Source organism: Macaca nemestrina, chromosome 1, assembly GCF_043159975.1.
Source record: "Macaca nemestrina isolate mMacNem1 chromosome 1, mMacNem.hap1, whole genome shotgun sequence".
In the NCBI taxonomy this organism is placed as follows: domain Eukaryota; kingdom Metazoa; phylum Chordata; class Mammalia; order Primates; family Cercopithecidae; genus Macaca; species Macaca nemestrina.
Window position 1 is genome coordinate 232,582,959 of NC_092125.1, and position 14,314 is coordinate 232,597,272.

Here is a 14,314-nt window from a genome sequence, read left to right on the forward strand (position 1 = left end):
TTAAAAAATTTTTGCCAGGAGTGGTGGCTCACACCTGTGATCCCAGCACTTTGGGAGGCCGAGGCAGTTGGATCACCTGAGGCAGGAATTCAAGACCAGCCTGACCAACATGGAGAAACCCCGTCTCTACTAAAAATACAAAATTTAGCCGAGCGTGGTGGCACCTGTAATCACAGCTACTCAGGAGGCTGAGGCAGGAGAATCACTTGAACCTGGGAGGCAGAGGTTGCAGTGAGCTGAGATCGCACCACCACACTCCTGCCTGGGTGACAGAACAAGACTCTGTCTCAAAAAAAAAAAAAAGCAGGAAACACACAGCTACTGCCCTGGAGCTGATCGTCCTAAACTGTCCCCTCTGGTGGGAGGCTGTCATGTGGGCTGTGCCTCGGGGATTTCACTTGGTTTATTACTGTCACCATAGAAACAGGGCGGCAACCGGCTTCCCTAGGTGGTTCCCAGCAGCGTGCCCCACGCGTGGCCACCCCACTTCCTAGAAATCTGGACTGAGACCCCAGGCCTCTGTCTGGCTTCTCACGAACAGCTCTCTCTGGAGAGTTTTTTTTTTTTTTTTTGAGACGGAGTCTCGCTCTGTCACCCAGGCTGGAGTGCGGTGGCCGGATCTCTGCTCACTGTAAGCTCCGCCTCCCGGGTTTACGCCATTCTCCTGCCTCAGCCTCCCGAGTAGCTGGGACTACAGGCGCCCGCCACCTCGCCCGGCTAGTTTTTTGTATTTTTTTAGTAGAGACGGGGTTTCACCGTGTTAGCCAGGATGGTCTCGATCTCCTGACCTCGTGATCCGCCCGTCTTGGCCTCCCAAAGTGCTGGGATTAGAGGCTTGAGCCACCACGCCCGGCCGAGTTTCTTGTTTTATTTTCTTTTTTTCAGTTGGAGTCTCGCTTTGTTGCCCAGGTTGGAGTGCGGTGGTGGGAACTCGGCTCACTGCAACCTCCGCCCCTCCAGGTTTAAGCAATTCTCTGCTTCAGCCTCTGGAGTAGCTAGGATTACAGGCGCGTGCCACCACACCCGGCTAATTTTTTTGTATTTTTAGTAGAGACGGGGTTTCACCACGTTGGCCAGGCTGGTCTTGAACTCATGACCTCGTGATCCACCCGCCTTGGCCTCCCAAAGCGCTGAGATTACAGGCGTTAGCCACCACGCCCGGCAGAGTTGCACATGCTGGAGAGCTGCTGCTCTGTCATCGCTCATGGAGGCATGGACCCGAATTTCTGCCTCTCCTTTCAGTGGCCAGCAATGGGCTGTCCAGCGAAGGACCTTGCACAGCCTATCAGGGACTGGTCTGGCACGCGGCCAGCGTGAAACCCTCAGGTTGGTTCTCTTCAGATGTGGGAGCAGCCTCCCTCCGGGATCTCCTCAAAGTGCCCAGGGCTCTCCCCAGCCCTGCCCGCCCCTGGCCTTCTGAACACCTGCCACGTGGATCACAATCTTGTCGCTCTTCTTGTCTCAACTAGAAGCAACCGCAGGATGGCCCTTCCTGATTTCCAGGTGCATGTCGAAAAGCGTGCAGTGGCCTCGTGACGTGGTCAGGCCCTTGGCAAGGAAGTCCTGGCGGGTGTCAGCCTCTGCACTGCACTCTGAGTGGACTGAGTCGGGGCCAGGATTGTGTCAGGGGAGCTGGAGGAGCCACGGGACAGCAGGTTCACAGAGGCCTGGATGGAGCACTCCGGGGCCAGAGTTGTTTGCAGACTTGGTACAGATTCAAAAACTTCAAAATGCCTGGGGCTACATAAGGGGCAGCACTTCCCAGACGAGGGCCTCTGGAAGGGACATTCCTTGACACGGAGATGGAGGCGGCAGTGCCTTTCACCCTCTCTGGGAGGCCTTGTGCTGTGCTCGGCCTTGGTGCGCAGAGATGAGCAGAATGGAGGTAGAGCCTCTGCCAGACGGGTATGTGGGGAGCAGGGTTGTGGCCAGGGCCACCGATCTGCCCTCTCAGGATTGCAGAGCTGGAGCCCCTCCCAGCTTCTCATGTGAGTCTGAGTCGTCCACAGAAGCCACCGAGGCCATCAGGAATGAGCCCCTGGTGCCCCGCTGCCACCCACAAGGCACTCCATGAGCTGGGCCTGGGCTCAGTGTGCAAGGGACATCTCCTCTCAGGTGACTGTGGGCTCAGATCTGCCATCACCCTGGAGAATGGGGTAGGGGGCAGGGGCTGCATGAAGGAAAGTCTACCCCTCGACAGCAGGTGGGACCGGAGACCCGAGCCTGAGACCCTGGCCACCTGCTGACCAGCAGTGCAGTTGTGAGCACGCCATCTGCAGTGACACGCACAGGCCCTGGGTCCTGCTCAGGCCTCCGTGGCCTGACTTGGGGGCTGTGTGGAGCTCAGGAGAAACCCAAAGTCCAAAGTCCAGCCAGCTGGGCCCCCCCCAACAGACACCTCCTGCACACACAGGCAGGGGGGCCTCCTGTGTCTCACTTATAATCACACCGGAGGGCAAACTCTGCGTGGTGAGCCTGACCCCAGCCAGCCCCCCACGAAAGGTCACCACACCCAGCTGGTGGGTGGTGCAGACTTGGGTGTCTGGTGGGGCCATGGGATGCACAGAGCTGGGTTCTCGGGAGACAGTGCCAAGGCCAGCTGTCCCAAAGGAGGCCCCTGGCACAACGCCCACCATGTCTGAGGGAGGGACTGAGACCACCTCAGTGCTGCAGTTCCTGGGGTCACGTGAGTCCACCTGGGGAAAGGAGCAGTGGACCCCACGCAGTGCAGGGTGCGGCTTTGCCAGCAGAGGGAGCCCGCATGCGGCTGGGCCCAGGGCTATGGGTCATGGCAGAGGCTGTGGTGGGAATGGCCCTGCAGAGGCCCCAGCCCCCTTTTCCTCTGCATTCCAGCCATCTGTCCTGGGCCCAGTCCCACGGGAAGGGGGCCCAGCCTCTCTGAATAAAAGGTGCATAGAGGGACCAACGAGGCCTGGCACTGGGAGGGGACAGCTCCACCTCCTCTCCCCGGACACCCCAAAGGGCGGAGGAGAACTTCACAAGCTGTCCTGTCCGTGGCTGCTGTTTGTGGAGGAGAAAAGCATCCTAAGGAGACTGCAGGTTCGGTGTACATCTGATTTACTTAATTTTAAAGTCTGGGACGTTAGTGGGGAAGAGGGGAGGTGAGCATTGCGTGACACCACAGTCCTGGGAGCCAAGGACTAGGCCGGGCAGGGAGTGTGCCTGGCTAGGCACCCCCACCCTAGGCAACTCGCCCGCGGGCCCCAGGGTAGTGAGTAGTGACAGCATGTGGCCCAGGGGTGAGACCTCTCACAGCCAAAAGATGGTGTGGTCGCTGGGGCCTCCCTGGAGAGCGTTGTCGCTGCAGCCCCTGGGAAGTACTCCCACACAAGGCTTCCTGTCAGTGCGGTCCCGGGGCCTGACCGTGGAGGTGGGTGGGTGGGGTCACCTGTCCTCAAGGTCCTGAATGCCCGGCTCTGCCCCATTCCTCTGATTCCCAGTGGCTGCTAGCTGGACCCAGCTGGTGTCCTGGGCATGAAGGCAGGGCCACCGTCCTCAGCAGGTGCTGCCCTCCCGGCTGGCTGAGCATCCCCGCCACACCACCAGCGTCCGGGTGCCCCTACCTGCCCTTCCTTTTCTTCAGAAGCCTTTGGGGACCTGACCTGGGCCAGCTTCTCCCGCGATTCCCCTTCCACTTCCTATCAGCGCCCAGGGCCCAAGCTGCCCACCCCAGGCCAGCCCTTGCCACCTGGGGCCGAGTCTTCACACGTGGGAGTCTGACCGGGGCTCCTCCCTGGACAGTCCTGGGTCTGATGCTCTCAACACCACCCACGAGCCGATACCACGCCTGACTCGGGGCGGGGATGGGGCCGGAGCTGCTGCGCGGTCCCACCAGGCGAGGCCCCAGCCCTGGAGGGCAGGTGCCAGGCGGGGAAGCCCTGTGGCCACAGGGAGAGGGCCGGGGTCGTGCGGAGTCCGCGTGGGGAAAGGCTGGGCCTGCACCCTTCTCCCGAGCTGGGCGCCTCCGCACCGGGTTCGGGACACAGGGGCCCTCCGGTCGGCGCCGGGCTTCTCGGCAGGGCGGGGATGCCGGCTTACGGCTCACGGCTCGCGGTCCCCGGGGTCGAAGCACGGGGCACGGGGCGTGGTCGCGGGCGCGGGCCGTCCGCCGTGCAGGCCTTGGCGGACAGCGCGCTCTCGCGGCCCGAGCGGAAGGCGGCGGTCACGGTCACCAGGTAGGCGGTGCCTGGCGCCAGGCCCTGCAGCGTGGTGCAGTTGCGGCCCGCGGGCACCTCCACGCGCTGCGCCGCCCCGCCCCCCAGCGGCCCGAACTGCACGTGGTAGCCGAGCGCGGCGGCTGCGCCCAGCGCTGGGGCCCAGCTCACGCGGAGGCTGCGCGGCCGGGCGTGGGAGATGACGATGCGCTCCGGCCCGGCCTCCTCCGGGGCGGGGAGGGCGGCGAGCTGGGTGGGGGCCGGCCCAGCCCCCGGCCCTGCCTCACCCGGCCGCGTGCGCACCCGCAGTTGCTGGGGCCTCAGGAGGCGCACGTTGGACTCAGGCACCAGCGCCACGTCGTAGTCCGTGTCTGGGTCGAGGCCGGCCCAGGTCCAGTCCGTGGCGTTCCCCGGCAGCTGCTGGCGTCTCGCAGCCCCCGGCTGGGCACTGGGCACCAGCTCCAGCACGTAGTAGCCCGAGTCTGCGGTCAGCAGGGGCGGCCAGGCCAGGCGGAAGCCGCTGGACGTGATCTCCGTGGCACGGAGCTGCTGCGGCCGCATCGCGTCTGTGGGTGGTGCAGGGGGTCGGGGAGCAGCGGTCAGTTCCTCCTCTGCTCCTGGAGAGCGGCCCTGGCTGATGGGGAAGATCTGGAGATTGGAGACCCCACTAGGAAAGACGGGGCCCCGCGGCCAAGGAGCTGCTGGAGCCATGCCCCGCAGATGCTGGGGATTCTTAGAACATGCCTTGGCTGGGGGAGGACTGAGGAAGGGGGTGCAGCCACCTCACGGCCTGTCAGAAGCGCCCCTGCCTCCCTCAGCCCAAACCCAGTCCTTTGTGGAGAGGTGCAGTGGCCAGATCAGTGACCAGGACAAAGGTCCTCAAAGACAGCAGGGTCCACGGTGGTACCTGAGAGCAGAGGACCAGCCCCAGCCTGAGTGGCCAGGCCCGGGTCTGAGGTCAGCCCGGCTCTCTGAGCTGCAGCCAGGAGATGGGAGATCACAGGGGCAGGCCCTGGGGTTCTGGAGGCGCTGCCTGCCCCTGGTCCCCAGGAGAGTGTGGGGTGGGGTACTCCAGAGGGGGACTACTGGGCCCTTGACACCAAGCCCCACATAGCCCTCTGAGTGACCTGCTGTGGCGAGGCTCATAAATGTCTGCGCTGGGTTAAAGCTATCAGGATCTTCCTCCTGTAGTGCTGGGTGCTTGTGCCACTTTCTTCCCACCCCCACCCTCAGACCCAGCCTCTTTCCCAGGAGCCCCCACCCTGCTGCCTGGCCCCTCTGCACCGCAGCCTCAGGCTTTTCCTTTCCAGCTACTTAAGGCAGTCTTTTCTCCTGGTCCCCTCCAGGCACAGCTGCACTGGGTGACCCTGGGGCCACTAGGGGTCAGATGTCCCTGGCGAAACCTTGGGGCGGGCCATCCACCCCTCTCCAACCCACAGTCCAACCCCTTCCGGCTCTGGGTGGATGATTAACCCACAGACGAGACTTGGTGAGATCCCCGGGGTTAGTGGTATTTTTCAGTGGCTACAGCAGGCTGAGCCAGTGGCCAGTTTCCTCATCTCCAGCCTCAACTCCTTCAGGGCTTGGCTGGGGCAGAGATGTCCAGAAAAAAGCCAATGGGAGCTGCTCAGCTCCTGCCTCAGGCCTTCCCTGGCCTGGCCTCTCAGGAAATCCTCACGGTAGGCCTGCAGTCCAAACCTGTTCAAAGCCCTCGGTGGCTGTCCCGACCCAGGAGAGGTACCCTGTGCTTCCTGGGGGGCAGTCCCTGACCTTTCTGGCTCTCCCCTCTCCAGGTATGGTGGGCATGCCCAGGAGCACATGCTGCCCATCTGCAGAGTCCCCAGACTCGCGAGCTTCTTCCTGGGCCTACACCTGGGCTCTGCACTCCATGGGGCCTCGAGGTCTGGGCTGGACCCGTCAGCAGGGAGCTACACTTGGAGGTGGCTACTCAAGCCCCCATCTCAGCAGGGCGCATGGGTCACCCAGTGGAGAACGTGCACAGAGAAGCTGCATCACGCAGCCCTGCACCCTAGGAGTACCACAGCCCCGGAGGCCCTGGCCGCTGCTCTGGGGACATGAGATATTCCCAAAGTCTCAACCCAGCCTCTCCTCCTGCAGCTCCCAGCTAGGGATCCCTGGGCCCTGCCTCCTCCCACCTACCGAGGATGGAGCCCCTCAGCTCTTGGACGATGATGTGCAGGTCATCCACGTCCACAAAGTGCAGGTGCTTCTCGGCAGGGGCTGAGGCAGCAGCTGACAGCTCCAGAAAGTTGCCTCGGCCGGTGCTGACGATGAACACGGTGACGCCCAGGTCTTTTAGCTCCTGCATGGGGGGTCCCACAGGGTCGCTGGAGCCGCCATCTGTCACCCACACCAGCACCTTGGGCACTCCTGGCCGGGCACCTGCTGCTTCAGCAAAGAGCTGTTCCTTGGCATATGCCAGCGCCAGGCCAGTGTGAGTGTCACCCATGCGCTGTACTGAAGCGCGAACAGCATCCCGAGCAGCCTCGCCTGAGCTGTGTTGGCCGAAGGGGAACTCAGTGTACGGCCGAGTGCCCACGTGCACCAGGCTGGCACGCAGGGCCCCAGTGCCCAGGGGAAGTGGAGCCACCAGCTGCCCCACAAACTCCCGAACCCGGGAGAACTCGTAGTGAGACACGCTGGCCGAGCTGTCCAGCAGGAACATCAGGTCCCCTCGGGGGGCTGATGCTGGTGGACCTGGGGGAAAGGAGGAATGCTCAGCCTCAGGTGTGGGCCCCCCAGACAGCCCCACACAAGGCAGGGTCCCCCAGGGCCTCAGCTTTCCTTAAGTGGGTGCTTGCCCTCCTCCGAAGGTCCTAGGTTGGGGGAAAGAGGAACTCTAAGACAAGCAAGAGGCCTGTACTTTTGGGGCTTTCACTCTGCACACTGGCCATGGGACCTACAGCTCTCTCTGGGCTGGTGTTATCCCATCTGTGAGAGGACGACTCCCCGCTCCAAGCCCCCACACCTTCCCATTCCTCACCGACCCTGTGAGCTGGTGGAGCCGAATCCTGGCCTAGGTCCCCAGGACAGGCCTGAGCCATGGTGCTGCTCCCTTCAGGCATGGCTTTCAGAGGAGCAGCCCGAGGCTGGAGTTCAGCCACGCAGCTCAGCCTCCAGGTGAGGCACCGTGGGCAGGCACACAGCAGCAGGGGAAGGTGTAGGAGGCAGAGCAATGACCCCGCCGGATGGCCTGGCTGGAGCCCAGACCCCACTTACCAGATGGTGTCCCCTCCCCTGGCCCCCATCCACCAGCCCACCTGGACCCACACAAGACACACACCCCCAAGCAGCCTGAAAGCCAGATCAACTCCTCCCAGGCTTCCCCCTTCCTCCCGGCACCCCCAGGGTGGAGGCTGATGCCCCACACACCACCCCTCCGCACCAAGCCAGGGACCAGCGTGCCTCAATTCTAGTCCCGGCCTTGCGGTTTTCCCCAGTGCGGTGGGGCGACTCCAATTTCCCTACCATCCCTCCACTGAGCGCCTTTGCAAGGGTAGGGAAACTGAGGCTAGGTGCCCCCTCGACAGACATCTCCCTCTTCCTGTCCAGGCCCGCGATCCCGCAGAAATGCAGGCCGGGCCGGGCCGGCCCCTACGCCCCGGCGCTCACGGACGGTGTCGCCTGGAGCACCTGGGCCGCCCGCCTCAAGTGAGCAGGACGCTCCGCCCACGCCCACGCCCGCGCCCCCGCCCGGCTCCCGCAGCCTCCCAGCCCGCCCGCCAGCTCGGAGCCGGGGACAGCGACGGCCCTGCGCGGGCAGCGGCGCAGAGCGGGCACCAGGGGCCCCAACCCCGGCCCGGCCGTCTGCCGCACTCACCGCTCTCCGCGCCGCTCCGCGCCAGCGCCAGCCGCAAGCTCAAGGCCAGGCCGAGCGCCGTCCAGGGGAGCATCGCGCGCGACGGACGGGGCTCGGCAGCTCGCTGGCTCTCTCGCTCGCTCGCTCGCGGCTGCAGGGCGCGTCACCGCGCGGACCAGGCCGGCCCCGCCCCCTGGAGGCCCCGCCCCGAACGGCCACACCCACGCCTAGGCCACGCCCACGCCCTCCTGCGCGAGCGGAGGGCCACGTGCACAAACCCCGGAGAGGCGCACCAGCGGACCCCGACACGCAGGGACACGCAGCACCAGCCGAAATACGACGGAGGCATGCACGCGTGGGCACGCACACACACACTCCAGTCTCCCTCTCCCGGCCGAGGCTGTGCGGCCGGCGCTCTCCACCCGTCTCTGACCCCCAGCCGCAGGAGCGGAGCAGGGAGGTACCAGGCTAGGCCCTCCCCATGCCCACCACTGCCGTAACTGTGGGTGCTGGGGTCCCTGCAGCCAGACCCAAGAGAACCCCAGGGGCTGGCGGTGGCACCAGAAAACGTCCAGAGCCTGGTTTCACCTTGGCCACACAGCTGGAGGCCGGTGGGTGTCTGGAGGAATAGGATACGTGTCCTAGGGACTGACCAGCGGAGATTGGAAGGGCCATGGGGTGGGACTTAGAAGGACACAGTGCCTTGAAAGGGGACAGAAGACAGGAATTTGAGAGAGACTCGAAGCTCCCACCCCACCTGGGCTTCTTGGAGGAAGAGGCATGGGAGTGGGAGATGGTTGGTTCAGGCCCTGTCCAGTGGGACCACACTGGGCCTGTTACCCATATACCCTACTCAATGAGGGGCCCAGACTCCAGGACCCAAGAAACACCCCCGGCAGGACTGGAGGGGCCCACTGGTGAGCCAGGAGCTCTTGGGTCTTGGGGTCTTGGCGAGGCCCAGACTAGAGGTGGCTGGCTGCAGGGGGTGTCCTGAGGCCCCCAGGGCAGATTTCCCTCGCTCAGGTGGGGCTGGGCCAGCAGTATCCCCTGGACAGGAGAACCCCACCCCAGCCCTCCCTCCAGTAGCCATGGCACTCTCCCTGGGCCTCCTCAGCTCAGAGCTGGGGGGCGGGGGATGGGGGTGTGTCTGCCAGGATGTCCCCTCCTTCCCCACCCTCTCCTGGAGGATGCCCCGCAGGAGAACGGATGGGGCTCCATGGGCTTCCTTCCTCCCTTTCAGGCAGGTGAGACACCGCGGGGCGTGCAGACGAGCGGCCAGCGCTCGACTTTGCCTAAAAAAGGAAGCGGCAGGCTGAGTCTGAGGAGCTGGCGGCAGGAACAAGGGAGAGCTGTGTCCCCGCCGGCGCCCCCCGCCCCCCCTGCCAGGGATCTTGGCAGTGGAGGTGCTGGCTGGGCTCCACAGACCTCAGGCCTCCGCTGGGACCAGAAATGCCTTGTGCTTCCGCCTGGGCCTGCTGGGGGGACTTTGGGTCCCCAGAGTGCGAGCTGTGCCACTCCGAGGGGCCTTACCAGGCCCCCCAGCCCCCAGTACACAGAGGCTGCTGTGGAGATGACGCTCAAGGCCACAGCCGCTGGAGGACCTGAAGTCTGACCGGAAGCTGGCTGCAGACCCTGCGGGGGCACACCCAGGTGGTCAAGCAGGGAGCTGGGCCGAGGGTCCCCCACCCTGGGGAGGCTCACAGCCAGTGGCCTGCTCGTCCCCCACCCCTGCCCAGCAGGCGGGCCACAGTCACACCTCACACTGCTGGGCTGACGGGGAAGTTTCCCTCACTTCTGGAAAAAGTGAGTGCGTCTTCTTGGCTGTGACTCAGGCCCTCAAGGAAGCTGCCGCCCTCCTCCCTTCAGCTCGCCGTCAGCGGGAGAAGGCACAGGAGGCCTGGCCTCCACCCAGCGTGGGCCGAGCTCAGCCACCTGCCTTGCTCCCAGCTCTGCCTGGAGTCCCTCCTGCTAGGAGACCCTCCCCATCAGCTCTCCCCCTGCTCCTCAGCCTTCAGGACTCATTCCTATGTCCTGCCCTCCACCCGCTGTCTCCACCGCAGAGGAAGGACGTGGACAGAGGGTCTCAGAGAGCATGGGGTCAGCCAGAGGTGCAGTGTCAGGGCCCGGGCCGGACTTGAGGCAGACACCAGAGGAAGCACAAATATAACAGCCGGAACCCTCCAGTCTCCAGGGAGAAGGGCCCGGGGTAAGATAGGCAGGGCAAGGACGGGTCAGGCCAGATCACAGTGGCTCCTGGCCCCAAGACTTCTGCCTCCTGCAGGCATAGCCCCTGTCTGATCCTGGTGGCCTTGGGCCCCACGGGGTGGGGAGCAGCCTGGTGTGGCTGCGGCCACCCTGCCCCCACGGTCTGGGCCTGGGCTGTGGGAGTCCTTGTGCCTCACTTCCCGGAGCCGGCCTGCCCTGCCGGTCTGTCTGCGGGCAGGTGGAGGGGGTTCCGGGAAGCTGGGGACGCTGCTCTCGCCCGGGCACCGCCCTGCCCCCACCCGCCTTTGGGAATGCTCCCTCCTCCGCACAATCCAGGCTTCTGCAGAAGAAGAAGGGCCTTTTGTCCCCAGCTGGCTGTGGTCATGTTTGACCCCGGGGAAAAGGGCAGCTCCTGAAACCTCTGACCCCACCCCTGACCCAAGCCGAGCGCAGAACGACCAGGCCCGCACCCGGCGCCTTTGGTTGCTGTTTTCCTGTATCTCATAAATGTACTCAAGCACACATTGGAACAGATGGAAGGGGCGGTGAGGGGCAGCAGTGCGGGCCTGAGGCACTGCTCTGGGGTGTGCCTGAGCCCGGGACCCCACCCCATAACAGTAAGTGGGGCAGAGCCGGGGTCACCAAGAGAGCAGGGCCCACCCAGCTCCTAGACTCAGCCTGCTCACTGGAGTCAAAGACAGGTCCTGGGGTCACTTTTCACTTCCCAGGAGCCCAGGACTGCCCCTCTGGCCCCAGAGCTGACCCCACTCAGTCCCCTGTGCCAGCAGCAGCTGGGGTGGCGGGTAGCAGCCTGGGTAGGGGGCGGGAGCCGCACCATCTGCATCTGTCCATCCATCCCTCGTCTGTGTGCTGGGCACAGCCGCACCCCGGCCTCAGTGCTGGGGACACACAGGCGCCGGGCCAGCACTGCCAGGCTAGGAGGGGTGGGCTGTGACCAGCTAGGAAAGATACGGTCTACGTGTTTTCCCTGTGAGAACGGGGGGTCACTGGGGACTCACACGCAAGGTACTCGAGGAAGAGACTTCCGGGCAGAGAGAAGGAACCTCGAGTACTGAGACCAGGGTGGGGTGGGCAGGAGGGCCCTGCACCGGGACAGCAGGGGCAGAGCAGGCTGGGGGCCTTTGGGAGGGGTGGCCGGGCTCCTGAGTGCAGTATTCAGAAGCCGGGTGGAGGCTGCTGCTGGCCTCGGTGGGGGCAGGAGATTCGCCGCAGCGAGAACAGAGCCCGGCCCCGTGGGAGCCAGAGAGTAACAGCCTGAATGACCCCGGGTTTCCCAATAGCAGGGCCCCTTCCTTGTGTGGGTCCCCTCACTTTGCCTCTCTCCTGGGACATCCTTCCCCGAAAGGGAGAGGAGGACGACACACTGCTCCTTCCCTAGACACAGTCAGGACAGGCTCAGACCACAGCCCTGGGCAGACCCAAAACTCCCAGGGGCCTGGACCAGGGTCGGAAGGAGGCAGCAGGGAGGGACTGACCTATGTCCACACACGAGGGACTCCCCAGAGGCAGGTTGGGCGGGGCTGGGAGCAGGGGCCTTAGCCCTCAGACCAGCCCACTAACCCTGGGGAGTTCCTGCCCCACAGCCTTCCCAGCTTACAGGCCTGGGGGCAGGGGCAGGCCAGCACAGGCCAGAGGGACAGAGGGAGCCACATCTGAGGGGCCCCCCAGCTGTTCACACCGTCTGAGGCTGTGCTTGCCAACAACTGTGCTCCCAGGAAATATTTTGCAAATCAGGAAATGACACGGGGCAAGGTGGGAAGCTCGCTCCATCCAGTGGGGCGGGGCCCCTTACTGCCCCCCTGCCCCAGAATGAGGCATGATGGGGACGCAGATGGGACACACACAGGCACACACACTCTGGGCTCCCTTTCGGACAAGGCAGGGGCTCCAGCCACTGGGAAAGAACGCCAGGCAGAGGTCCCCACAGCCACCCCGAGGCCTCCGCAGCCACCCCACAGTCCCCATGGCCACCCCAAGGCCCCCACAGCCACCCCAAGGCCCCCATGGCCACCCTGAGGTCCCCACAGCCACCCTGCAGCTCAGCTCCTCCACCCGAGGAGTTCAGGCCCCTGGGCCAGGGGAGAGCTGCGGTAGAGACTGCAGGAAGAGGAGGCTGCTCCTGGCCCTCAGGCTGGGGGAGGGGCTCTGGGGAAAGGGGTGTAGAGGCACCCTCAGGGTGGGGGCCGGCCTGGGGACCCAGGGCCCTGAAGCGGGGTTTTGATCATGGGCGCCATGCTGGGCAAAAGTTGGGAGAGATTTGTGGGGTCCAGGTGGAGTCGTTCCCTGGCAGGGGCTAGAAGGACTGGGCAAAGGCCAACTGTATACCTGGGGCCTTGAGGAGGGGCACCCTGGCTGGGGCCCCCACCTCCTCCTCATTTCATGCCCCCCTCCTGGCTTCCCAGATGGTGGCCAATAAGGAAGCTGCTTAGGATCCATGAAAGAGGCCAGGCAAGGACCGTCCCAGGAAGAACCCAGGGGCCTCAACAGGGAGTCTGTTCAGTCCTAGGGGGTGGGGCCCCTGCCTTCCAACGTGGGGCCTGTCCTGTCCTAGGGGCTGGGGCCCCTGCCCCAGCACAGGGGCTCTGGCCTTCCTGAATCACCCCTTCCTTGCTTCTTTTCCGCAGGCCAGGCCTCTGCTATCCGGGGCTATGGCCTGCCACAGGCACGTTCCTACACCCCTCTGAACCGCCCACAGGCCCCCACAGGTGTTCCTCTGCCAGCTGATCTGGCAGCCGGGGCTGGGGCCGGGCTTCGCTGCTCCGTGCCATCAGCCTCCCTGGCAGTGCGGGACCTCAGGGTGGGCCTGGGAAGCTGGAAACACCTTTGGAAACAAATGCCTGAGGCAGCTGTGGACAGAAGCCCCTGCCCAGCAGCCAAGGGAGCTGGCCTCTCCACTCAGCCTCCCCACCCCCACCAGGCCCAGCTGTTGTTTTCATGGCTCCGGGGCCAGGCGATGCTCAGCCAAGAGCTTCCCAGGAGAGCCCTCATCTTCAACCCCTAGTGGCGGCCAGAGCCAGCCCAGGCAGGAGGGGAAGGAAGAGAGCCGTGGCCCCGGGGAAGCCATCCTGGCAGCTTGGCCACTGGCCCAGCTCCTGTCTGACCAGGATAGGCATCAAAGTCGGACTCGGATGGAGGCTGGAAAACCCCGAGACTTCTGCTGGACTTGACCCAGCCACACACCAGGCTGTGCTCAAGGCCACGGAATGAGCCTCGACCCTGATCACAGGCTGAGCCTTGACCCTGGCCCCAGATGGAGCCCAGACCTTGCTGGTCACAGGCTGAGCCCTGCTGGCAATATGATGTACTAGATCCCTTAAAAGGCCTTCCAGCAACAACCAGCTTCTGGATGAATTACTATGAGCATACATTTTTAATAGACTGCTGGGCTTCCAAGAAAGTAAATATCTCCAAGGCTCCCCCAAAATTAAACAGCAAAAATAAATAAGGCCAGGTCGGGTGGTTCATGCTTATAATCCCAACACTTTAGGAAGCCGAGGCGAGAGGATTGCTTGTGCCCAGGAGTTCGAGACCAGCCTGGGCAACATGATGAGACCCCGTCTCTACAAAAAATTTTAAATTAGCTGGGTGTGGTGGTGCACTCTGTAGTCGCAGCTACTTGGGAGACTGAGGCAGGAGGATCACTTGAGCCCAGGAGGTCGAGGCTGCAGGGAGCTAGGAGCTCACCACTGCACTCTGCCTGGGCGGCAGAGCAAGACTCTCTCTCAGTAAACAGAGTAATGTGGAGGCCCGGATGATGAAGGGAAGTGGCTGGGAAAGCCGATAATTCACTGGACACACACAGGGACAGAGACCCAGCCTGCGGCCAGCGAACAAGTATGCTTCCCTGCATAGGGGCTGCTAAACCAGGGGTCTCAAGGGTCACCGAGGGGGCCCAAGGGGGTCTCGCCTGGAAATGGGGAATAGTCTCTGGAGGGAAGCATCTCCAAGTTGGACCTCAGAATTGTCACAGGTAACGGCTGACAATTAGACATTACCAAACATTCAGAGAACCACCATGCTACTGATGAGAATCAGTAGAAACAACCACTCACAGATTTAGACCCCTAAAGACTAGGAAATTGGAATTACTTAG

The 14,314-nt window shown here is 63.8% G+C and overlaps 1 protein-coding gene across 1 annotated transcript; it reads right to left on the reverse strand.

The window, feature by feature from the left end:
- Positions 1 to 621: 621 nt before the first annotated feature.
- LOC105498323 (von Willebrand factor A domain containing 1) lies at positions 622 to 8,167 on the reverse strand. The gene is made up of 3 exons (XM_011770365.3): positions 8,017 to 8,167; positions 6,336 to 6,893; positions 622 to 4,741 (listed from the first exon to the last, which is right to left on the reverse strand). Exons 1-3 carry the CDS (start codon positions 8,087 to 8,089, stop codon positions 4,056 to 4,058), a joined length of 1,317 nt encoding a protein of 438 aa, XP_011768667.2. The 5' UTR covers positions 8,090 to 8,167; the 3' UTR covers positions 622 to 4,055.
- Positions 8,168 to 14,314: the final 6,147 nt, after the last annotated feature.